Raw genomic sequence first — 11,844 nt, 5'->3', positions numbered from 1 at the left:
CAAAACAAATAACTAAAGCAAACGTGCTATTAGTCCAGCTGTGTTAACTATAACCATACTGTTTTGGAAATCAACAGCAGTTCATAAGAAACTGTGCATTTTAACCAATATATGATCATATCTTATCAAAGGTAATGCACAGAGACAGCCACATCTTGAGTAGTCATGTTTATTATAGCTCTATTACAATACAAAATGTCACAATGAAACATTATAAGTGTTAATTTTTAAGATGGTTAAACATTCATTGTGGTCAAGCTATGGTGCAATAGTTAGGCCTACTGTGAGTCTGTGAATTTGTGTCAACTGTGAGCAATACTACATTAAATGTGGTCCAGAGATGAGGGTCCAATCTGCTGTATCAAATGATCATCATTGAGTGATGCTTTAAAAATCACCCCATTCTTGTCTCTCTCACAGAGTAAAATTATAAACAATGAACTCTTATGGCCTCTGCTCTGCAAGAATAAATTAGAAACAGGTCAATTCATTGTGTATGTCCATATCTACGATATACCCATACAAGCAATAACAGAGGTTATTTCAGTGTTTGAACTTAATTTAGGCATTTTCCAAGTAGTGTTTGGATGATTTGTGGTCAAATCCATCTGAAAAAGGCCATATGTAATGACACAGTCAGTGATTCAAACTCTGCCTACACCTGTACACAAATGTGACCCAAGTCAGTTTCTATGAAGCAAAACAAACAGTGCTCAATTGAACCCTTTAAACAATCTTTTGGGCAACTTTCTATTGCTGAATAACTTGCTACCTTTGGCCAAGCTCAAAAGATATATATGGCACCTCACACCAAGCTCTGAAATTGGGCGCTAAGTGTTCGTCAGTGATTTATGTGTGCACCGCGCCTTCTGTCGCAGAGCCTCCGCCAGCATCGTTGGTCCTTCGATCGGACGCCTCGATGAAGTAACAAATGCCAGGGATGTCGGAAGGGAAATTGGGCGGTAGATCTTCTCTGGACCGCGGGGTGAATGCAAACTCGGGGCGATCTTTTAGCAGTCTGGAACAAGAGACGACACGTCAGGCAATGCTTAACGAAAGGAAATGTAGTGCTTTGCACGTGCTGTGTATTTACGTTAAGGGCTTACAAAGCCTGCTACATCTTTCTGCATGTCACTCCATGGATATATCAGATAAACAGATATGAACCACATGTAGAAACAGCACGTTAACTTGTCCTGTGCAGGCCACTCTACCTGTAGGTGGTGGGACTGATGTTGATCTTTCCCGGTAGACTGCAGGACTCAAACTTGTTGGCTAAAGTGACATTATTGCCGAAAAGGCAGTACCGGGGCATCTTTACGCCAACCACGCCCGCCAGAACCGAACCGGAATGAATACCAATTCGCATCTGCGAAGACAGATTCACGGATGACCTTGAAATAACAATATCGTTTACTCCAGGCTCCACAGTTTGTTGAGCATAAACTGTCAAACAGACCAGGTGTGAATGATAACGTTAAACGTGTAAAAAGTGCAAGCACCAAGACGCTTAACGCACGTGACTTCCGTATAACGTTAAGCGTGTCGATCACTTAGCCTCGTTAATCAAACAGAGTTTAAAATTCTGTGTCCAGAATAATTTATTATCTCAACTTCGCTGATAGATTCCATATCAGAAAAGCCTTTTGGACATTTACTTATATAAAAGTGTTTAAAAAATGAATCATGAGAATGTCATGTGGTAGGACCAAACTCGTAAGTCATACTCTTTCCTTCCTACGACTGCGAGAACAGATAGCAGCTTCTGCACGCTGGTCTCCTCACAAACGTTTTTTATCGCCAAAACGAAGATGCCAGAATAAATAAGTATGTAAAACTGTTCTTTTGCACTACTATAAAAAATCTGAACAGTATATTTATAAGTTGACAACTGCAAGGACAAGATGCATTTTACATGGGACTTGAAATGTCTTATTCTTATCTTTTGTATTTTACAAACAAATTTAACTTAAAGAGCATGAACTTATGAGAGGTGTAAAAGGTATTAAATGTCCAATATTGGAACTAAATACTACAGGATGCATTTTAAAGATGATAAATTGTAGGATTAGGACAGAGTATGAAAGAAACATTATATTTATATATATATATATATATATATATATATATATATATATATATATATATATATATATATATATATATATATATATATATATATAAACCTTCGCCGTTAGTTGTTGTATTGTTTCTACACAGTGCTCTGATAACACACTAACCCTAATGACCTCCCCCATTGGGGTTGTGACCTCATCAGACAGTTCCATCATCTTTATGGCCATGAGAGCGATTTGTGCAGCGTGGTTTGGGCTCTCCTTATGCAAACCCCCAGCAACACAGTATGCATCTCCAATAGTCTCCACCTAGAATGAAAAATGTACAAAAAGCAAAGTAATTGGGTGACCTCACCCAAAAAAAAAGTACATTTATTTTGACAAAGGCCACAGACACAAGAAAATTAGAACAGTTGACTGTGCATTTAGGTCATTGTTATTTCCTTAAGATGGAACTTGTTTGGCATAATTAATGAGCAGACTAAACCCAGACTTTCTTATTGGTTAAGTCTAAAGGGATTAATTAGCCCCTTTCCTTATCTTTAGAGTTCAAGTCGCAGCTCTCTCTCCATGGCTGGCTCAGCATGCTGACAGACAGGAGCCAGATACAGAGTGAAGAGAAGAGGGGGATCTATTTTTGGGGCCGAGCCGCCGCCAGGAATGTAAGCAAAGCAGCGTCCCAAGCTAAACTCTTCCTCCGCTGTCCTTTGCAAGAGATCCATCTCGCAAGCGCAGACAAAATGTTTTACTTTCGCACGGGAAGAAAAAAAAGTACTGATTACATTAACCAACCTCATGGCGCACTGAGAGTGGGGGTTGGGGGGTGTCATTCTTACCTAAAGCGTTCAAACTGAGACAAACTAAATTAGCCCATCAGTCTCAGACTTGGTGTGCAGATTTTCTGCAGTAGACTAAAATCATAAATCCTAAGAACACATGCAGCCCCTTCCCCAAGAAGACACATACTGTAGAATTCAGTGGACATCAATGGAGCATAACATTAATATACTGTAATTTGATTACTGCAACCTACCAACAGTATGACAACACTACCTATGTGTAGCAGGATATCGGGATAAATTACTTCACAGCTATGAATGAAATTCTATCAAACAGAAATCAGTGCTTTTTTAAAGACGAAAATGTTTTTGCCTCCTGACTCATTCCTTCAAATGCTGCTAGTTCTTTGTAATCTGAAAAAAAAAAAAAATGTAGAGTACAACATTTTAGCCACTCAGTAAACTTCAAAAAACTTGCTTCAAAGTATTACTCATCCTGTTAACATGCCTTATGTCCATAACCACAATGGTGCAACTCTATTTATGGTCCACAAAAGAATGTATAAAAAGCTTTATGCAAAATTAAACAGGCTCATTCCAACAAAGGCTTTGAGTTGCCATGACGACCTCCTTCCACCTGCCATAACTCACCTTGTAGATGTCCAGCTCGCCGCAGTGGTGGTCGAAGCGAGTGTACAGCTCACTGAGCATGCTCACCACCTGCATGGGCGTGCAGCGCGAGCAGATGGCTGTGAATCCCACGATGTCCGAGAACAGCACTGTCACCCGGTCGAACTTCTTGGCCTGCACAGGCAGGCCCTGCCACAGACGCTGCGCCACATTGCCTGGGAAGATGGTGTAGAGCAGCTCAACGGTACGTCGCTTCTCCTCCTCCAGCGCCTGGTGGGCCTGCTCCAGGGCGGCCTTGGCTTTGCCCAGCCGCCTCTTCAGGCCGTCCTGGGCCCGGGCCTGTTCACCCACCAGCACCACGTCGCGCAGAGCATTGTGGATAGGGATGTCGGACAGGTAGAGACCACGACCTGTCAGCTCCTCCAGACGGTCCACGCATGGCGAGCCGAGGAAGAGGACTGCATTCATCTCGGACATGAAGACCATCTGGCCCTTCAGGTCCATGGGCTGCAGTGAGAAAAGTTGACCTTCTAGCATACACAAATGTGGATGCCACATGAAACTTTAGACTTCTTAACTGGTTATTTGCATGGGCAGCACTAGAACAGCAGATTGGCAGTGACTCTTGGAGATCACAACACAATCTGGACAACACTTGTTTTTCATTTGCCAGGGACTTGTACTTTAATTATGACTCAGTATTACAGCCTGTGGAACTTTTGTTTTAAAAAGAATAGCATTTTAGTTTAACGCAACCTTTGAATTATTGATGCATGTAAAGTCACATTGTAAGTACTTAAATGGGCTTTTATTTAGTCCCTGGGCTCCTATTTGTCTTGCCCAAAACACTGAGAGCCCTGTGGATCCACTTCTTAGGGATTTGCAACTATATATGGGGTCCATTGTGTAAACTCAGGTGACATTTAGCTAGTGTGCAGAAGATTAATGCACACTCCTGTTGAGTGCATACTGGTTCAAGCTTAGAAGACAACAGTGTATTTTAGGGAGATTTTATCTTACTTTTCTTTTTCCTTTCTTTCTGTAAACCAAGGAGAAGAACGAATAACCAGATGGCAAGAACTGAACAATATTAGTACATGTTGTTATGGACAAAGCTATTGGGGATGAGAGTTAAATGCAGTTTTCACAATCCACCTTTCCCAAAGTTAATATTTGCTTAAGCACCCACTTATGTGACTGCATCCGGATTTAGTGAAAGTATGCAAGCACTTGTTAAGTTCACTAGGGTGGGGACAGGTAATTTCACCCCTTAGAACAACTTCCATGAGATTGTCTCATACAAGGTCACTTTCTAAATTTAACTTGATTGCAAAGTCTACTCAATACACCATGTATGAATGAAATATAATGTGCCAAGTACAAACTCTAGATATGTCAGATTAATGTTACACAGCTATTGTGCAAGGGTGTGAGGCTAGATGTTGTCAGTTATGTTAAAACATGTTTTTATTAAATGTGAGCCCTGACATAAGCAGTGTTAAACAAGATACAGAAAGAATTTCAAGATCAAACTGCTGTGTTTTAAAATGATCTGTATGGTCAGTGTTAACTATGTAGAAAATCTTTTGCCCTGGAATTTTTAAACAATTATGGGATCCAAACATCCAATACCATGGGATGCATGCTTGGCATAGTGCATAAAGTGTGCATTTAGTGTGGTCTTATGAACTGTGCTTTTTCCGATCAGAGAAATGGGACATGCCTGGACACTTCTTAGAAAGAACATGGATGCTTAAACAGGTAGACAAAACCAAGTCAGGACAGGCCAAAGATGTGTCGAATGAGAATATCGTAATTTATCAGCTCACAGAGCATCTTGAGTGAAAAGCAAAGCAACATGCCTGCAAAATCAAGAACCAGGCTATGTCTAATCAAACCATAATAAATACATTTTTTAAAAAAAGGATAAAGGCCATACTTTTCAGAATTACATTCATTCAGATATGATGTTATAAGCATCCCACATGATTCTTTGACAGTAGCTATAAGTAGGGTAAACCTCATTATCTGAAGCTAGGACATGTGAATTCGTCTATATGACTTCGTTTGGCTCTCCATGTGCATCTCATCTGTGTAGGACTGGCTTTACCTCCACAGGGTGGAAAATTGCCCTGGGAGGAGGTTACCCTTTTTTGACCATGTAGAGCGTATACTGCTTGATTATGTATGCACTGAATCCTATTCAAAACCACTAAAAAAAGAGAACATTTCAGTCTTGTTCCTCACTCACTGGAAAGGGCATTGGACAAAACTCCATAATTACTCTGCACTTATTAACCCTGACTCCTGGTGATTCGCTCAGAAGCTCCTTGAACGTCTAAATCCGAACCTTTTGATTTTTTTTTTTTCTGCCTCTTTGATCTGAGGGCAATTAAAAATAATAATAATAATAATAATTCCCTGGTGCTAATATAATCTATATTCTCTCATTTAAAATACACCAGCAGTGCAGTCTATGGAAACACTGAGCTGCTTCTACTCGTGGTTGTGCGCACTAGCTAAGCAACGCAGGGGCAAGGAAAATCCTGTTGAAAAAGCTGTTTTTTTATACACAGCTGCCGATGCACTTTTAACACAGAAGCCCTGAACACACAGCTTGAAGCTTATCTCACATCTTAGAAAGCGCAGCATTCATGATTACCTTGCCTGAGTGGGTTGCTGTGCCTGACCCTTGCTGCTTCACCCGGAGCACAAACTGGGTGTTGAGCATGGTCAGGATGCCCTGGAAGTCAGCATTTATTTCGGGTGAGACGACAGCAAAGTGCTCCTGGAACACGGGTCTCCTCTGGTTGTCCCTGCCTCGGCCCAGCCGTCTCCTCAGCCCGTCACCCATCTGCAGGAGCCCCATGTCCTGGTCCAGCAGGATGTGGAACGGGAAGGTCGTGTACAGCAGTGCAAGGGAGATGGCCCCGGACGAGGGCGTCCTCATGGGACTTGGCGTCAGGTTCCGTGCGTCACGCACCGCCACCGAGTAGAGGAGGTGCGGCCGTCGACTGGCCTGCAGCGCGCCTGCGTCCTTGCCACTGACATCCATCCCTACCTCCACCTGCGTGCGGTAGAGGACTGCAGCTGCCGCCTGGATGATCCCAGGGAAGAAGAGCTCAGTGGTGGGATGGGGGTTGAAGTAGTAGACGGTCAGGAGTCCCGGGTCTTTGTCCAGGCACAGTACGGAGGCCTGGTCCACGTAGCGCCGAGCCTCAGGGTTGGGAGGCGTGCTCTGCTTTAAGAGAACGTTGAAGCTGTTGAGGAAGTCATGGAGGGCTCCACCTACCACGCCCAGAATGTGACTGTACTCCTCGTAACAGTCCCTGAATACTTCCAAGCCCAAGGAGATCTTCAGCATGTCCATGTGAATGCCTGGAAGTTGTACAAGGTACACATTAAAAATTAAACATTAATAGCCATACATAAAGTCAGAGCTATACGTGCCTTATATACCTGTTTGCAGTGAGTAACTCTTCATGACGTCTACTAAATGCTCAGGTTTTTCCAATAGCTGACAAACATCTGCGTTGCATTCCGCAGGGCTGTGGACATACGGATTAGACTAATGTTAGGGAATACACGCAAGGAACTGTGTCCCTAACGCACACTAAACGTTAGAAAATACACGATCAGTGCTGCGATATAACAAGGACACATATGCGCAAATGAACTTTAAAAAGTCCGAGCATTTAGTGAGAGAAAAATACACAGGCGATCACATTTAAAGTAAATCTTAACAGAAACTTAAGTAGTATTTAGCGAGAACACGAAAGCTTTATACCGCAAAAGTGTACGTTTAAAATAGGTTAAAAAGGTCTCTAAAAATTAATGTAATGCAAGCATGAATAAACACTCTGATTAATGTTTGTCAAAGACAATGTTAAAATAAAAAGTGTACCATAGTCTATGTTCGTAATTGTTAGGCGTAAGTAAATGTTCCTGCAAAATCACTGTAAGGACAAGATGAATGCCCCTAGGACTTCAGTTATATTTGCGTGTTATAATTGATGTATGTAACCATTTCTCAGACATCTTACCAGGTGAGGTCTGATTGCTGTTTCATGACTCTGATCATCGCATTTCGAAGATTCTCAAACTAAAAACGTAAACATTTATTACTTTGGCATAATATCATTTATGGCAGGTGATTGCAGTGAGTCACAGCACTTTGGTTATTACTTAAAAGGCAAATAAAGAGTACAGAGTTGCCCTAACAAATCTTGACTAATGGCGCTAATATCAGACAAATCGGACTCCTGAATAGTGTAAGAGAAATTACATTACCTCTGGACAAACCAGTTTTCGAATGCTTTCCCCTAACGAATGTAGATTAACTTTGCCTTTGCTCGTTTTTCTTTTAGGCACAACGCTGGCGATATTTCCATGGACCTCTTCGGAAATTGGTAATGCATCCCTTGCACGGTGGTCGTCGGTTTCTTTAAAATCCCCCGGTTCCTTATTTTTGACGACCATAGAAAAGGGACACTCTCCCGAAATTTTTAGATCCTTCAGTTTCGCGCAAAACATTCTTCGTGTGTTTATTCCCTGCCGCGTAGCGAAAACAAAGGTCTACATTGTAAAAGTGTTGGTCCAACTGCAATGATTCCTAAGACCTTTGCGGTATGAAGACATTCCAGCGAAATAATGAAAGGCAGTTGATCGGACCATGAAACGAAGGACCAGTAAACACCTGTCTTTCCCTTGGTGTAGCTACTTCAAACTTATCATCGCCTATTCTTAATACATACAATATTCAAAGTAAATTACAGGGGCAAATGATAAGGGGAAAAGCCATTAAGTATGACCAATCACGGTGGGCAGAGAACCTCCAACTAGCCAATAGATGCCGGGATGGGCAGAGCTCGTTAAAAATGTATTAGTCTGTAACGCAATGTTTCGCGGGCACGCAGTGATCCGTTGAAAACATGGATCTAGATTTATACGCACGAAGTGATTTGACTATAGCCACATATGCAATGTATTAAATGCAATGTAAATCGTTTTCAGTGCTATTTAAAGAGAATATTTCGATTATGTATATTATACAAGCGCCCTTCTCAGACTTCTTAGGCGCAGTCTGGGATTATCCAGCAAAATGATTCGCAAAGGAAAGCCCTTTCACCACCTATCGCGCTTTAAGTGCGTAATGTACGGCTTTCACGAACATGATAGATTTAAATGTTAGATTTTGCCAATATACTCAGGAGCGAAGTTTTATAACATTCTAACCGTCTAGATATCTGCTCACCAGTGTAAAACATTAACACAACCCCTTGTTACCTGTAAATATTCGGCATCTTCTTTAAAATAATGGACGATGTTACATAATAGGGTAGGTAAAAAAAGGCAGCCTTTCCTTTGACACTGTTGCCCTAATAACAACAGCTGGTATAGCGCCTAGCATAAGTGTCAGCTAAATAACATGTGGAAAGCTATCACAGGGGAAATAAGACGCCGCTAGTGCTCTGAGATCATAAGCGTCAGACAGTTTATTAATTAGTCCTTGTGTGTGTGTGTGTGTGTGTGTGTGTGTGTGTGTGTGTGTGTGAGAGAGAGAGAGAGAGAGAGAGAGAGAGAGAGAGAGAGAGAGAGCGAATTCCTTCTTCGTTCCACTGACCCCTGTTCCTTTTTTTAAAGTCGATTTTAACCTAGAATCGAAGAATACATATCATGTGATTTTTTAAAATCAAAATTTAAAAAGTATTTTAAAGTGATATTTGTAGTATTTCTCCGCGGCAGTGGTTTGTGGCAATTACAAGAACGGGAGCGCATTATTTTCACTCCATTGAAAAGAGTAGGGTTTCCAGAAGATACTACAAGATATTAGAGTTAAGTAGGTCAAAAACTAATCAAACGTCTTTAAAGGTCGTTAATCAGATGAGAAAGGCATTTATTTCGTGTGTTTTTCCCTGTGGATTCTCGTCCAATTAAGGTTGTTAAATAGTTATACATTGTGGTCAATTGTATGTTTCTTATCATATTTTCTTGCTGGTATACTAGACCGTACGAGTAACCGCTCAAAATGTACATCCTGGGGTTGATTTTGGCTTTGTTCAACCCCTTATAATTTAAGCCAGTATTACGCAGGCTGCATAATAAGAGTGGTAGCATAGTCAAGCGTAAGAGATTCAAAAGCTGTTGTGCTATCTTCGATTACTTGAGTTTTACTCCACTTAAAAAAATGAAAATTTTGTCTCGGTAGAGAATGCAGTTAGAAACTGACATATAGCTATGGAATAGACATGGAAATGCAAATGGAAATGGAATTGAAATAACAAAATTCTCATAAAAACGATGAAACAAGCTTATTCTATATAATATATAGCATGCAGTTCACTGTACCTCCAGATCATTGAAGGTGCTCTGGTGAGCTAAAGGGTGTAATTAGAGGGTTGGGTGCTGTATTTGCATATTTGAATGAGACGCTTCTGCAGTCTAAGATAAGAGCCATTAGAGGGACTGCACAGTAAATGCCGAAATGTGAATAAAATTAATGTTAAAAAACAAAAACTACAGGGTTCAACTAAGTGTTCTGTGCATATGGTGATTTATCACAGATGGTTGTCAATTGGTGTGTCATTAAGATATATTAGACATTAAGATATAATTGCAAAATGTGTTTCCCCTCAGTCCTTATCTGTTTAAAACTTGTAATTTTCAGTTCAGTTTTCCATGTGGTTTATTAGCTGAACCATTTTAAAATAGGGTGTCTAGTCTAGTAACCATACTGGGGGGTGGGGGGTGGGGGTGGGAAGAAGCACATATCTCAGCTGGTGAAGTACCATTAGCTGCCAACAGAAAAATCAGTCACACAGACACACACCAACATGCCAGCACAAGCACACATACACAGCCTAGATTCTTTCAAAGCAGGCTCAGTGTCAACTCCTCATTTGCACTCTGTGCCCTCTTGTCTCTGATGTCTTCTGTTGTTCCTTGCCCATGCAGTCTGAAGTTGACGCTGTTCTCTGCCCACTAACGAGCATCAGTGTCTCTCCATTTGTCTCTTGCACAAGCAGACCCACACCAGCACTCACATACATATAAGCTACACACTGGGACACAGGTGCTGGACAACAGATACTGTTTCACTAAAACTTTCAGGCCTTTGAAATCCATGATACTGACATCAGGGTGTAGGTTTCTGTTGATTTCTTTGCTGAATGTGACCTGGCTACCTGATTGCAAACATCTGCTGGATGGATGAATGGATTATGGAACTGCTTAGAGAGTTGCATTATAATGTGAGATGTCTTTTAAAAATGTAATTTGCTGCAGCTGACATGTCAGAGTCTTCTTTCTGACAGCTAGTGCTGTGAAGCTGTGCTTCCCTTAGGACACAGGGCATCTTCAACCTCTGCTAAAAACAGCTAGACAACAGCTAAAAACATCAACATATTACACATAGATACTGTTGATAGCATACTGCATCTGCCTGACATAAGTGCATCTGGTTATTCCATGAACCCAAAGCATGAAAATGGACCAGTCAAAGATTTACAGAGTTACAGGGTGTTACATGGTGGAGCTTTACCTAGGGTTACAAAGTAAGACTTACACGATATTGTAATGTAAGAGTTCAGATCTCTAATTAAAAGTACAAAATTCTGTGTCGTTGAACTATACCATTTGTGATACCCATTTGGTTTTAGCTGTATTTGGAGGCATCGATACGCTGGCTCCACTTCATGACAAGCTGCAGCTGGGCCATTGATCTAAGTATTAGGTATGGGATTCACCAGATGAAATAAGATGTAAGTTTATGTCTTATGCTCTACTCTCTCTAAAGCCTCAAAGTCTATTAAAACATTCATAGCTCTGTTAAGTAGTAAAATAGTAAAGACTCCTCAGAGTCATGCCAAGTGGCTTTGACAGTGATTGTGAACAGGCCAGATAAAGTAGACTCCCCTCTGCAGCAATGTTAATCAGAACAGATACTGCTGCAAGTATTTACTCTTAATAGGCCACAGCAAAAGCTAAATGAGTGAGGTGCTATCTCACACTGGAAAGCCATTTAACCTGAATGCAAAGGGATTCCAGTGTCCACATGCAGGTACTCATACAGAAGGCTCTATAATGTTTACCTGCATGGTCAGCGAATATTGATCCACTCATCCACTGTAAGGCAACATTCATTTGTTTAATTTGGTTTTCACCAGTTCATTTGATATCTACGTTATGTCGGACATATCCAAGATTACCAGTTACTGCCTCATTACCAGTTAACTTTGCTTAGTCTTCAGCTGGATTCACACACGACTTGAAAGGACTGCAGGATTTTTATTTTTTTTCACCTTGATGGGAAACAAAAAAGGCCTGGGCCGCCGGCCTCTTTTAGCTAATTTAACCACTTA

At 41.1% G+C, this 11,844-nt stretch overlaps 1 protein-coding gene across 1 annotated transcript; it reads right to left on the bottom strand.

Annotated features, from left to right (window-relative positions):
* Window positions 1-153: 153 nt before the first annotated feature.
* gucy1a1 (guanylate cyclase 1 soluble subunit alpha 1) lies at window positions 154-8,318 on the bottom strand. The gene is made up of 8 exons (XM_027020451.2): window positions 7,775-8,318; window positions 7,528-7,586; window positions 6,944-7,032; window positions 6,147-6,862; window positions 3,506-3,991; window positions 2,241-2,384; window positions 1,215-1,369; window positions 154-1,018 (listed from the first exon to the last, which is right to left on the bottom strand). Exons 1-8 carry the CDS (start codon window positions 8,015-8,017, stop codon window positions 850-852), a joined length of 2,061 nt encoding a protein of 686 aa, XP_026876252.2. The 5' UTR covers window positions 8,018-8,318; the 3' UTR covers window positions 154-849.
* Window positions 8,319-11,844: the final 3,526 nt, after the last annotated feature.

Source organism: Electrophorus electricus, chromosome 9 (assembly GCF_013358815.1).
Source record: "Electrophorus electricus isolate fEleEle1 chromosome 9, fEleEle1.pri, whole genome shotgun sequence".
NCBI lineage: Eukaryota > Metazoa > Chordata > Actinopteri > Gymnotiformes > Gymnotidae > Electrophorus > Electrophorus electricus.
The sequence above is the reverse complement of the archived record's forward strand: the minus strand, read 5'-3'. Positions and strand labels throughout refer to the sequence as shown.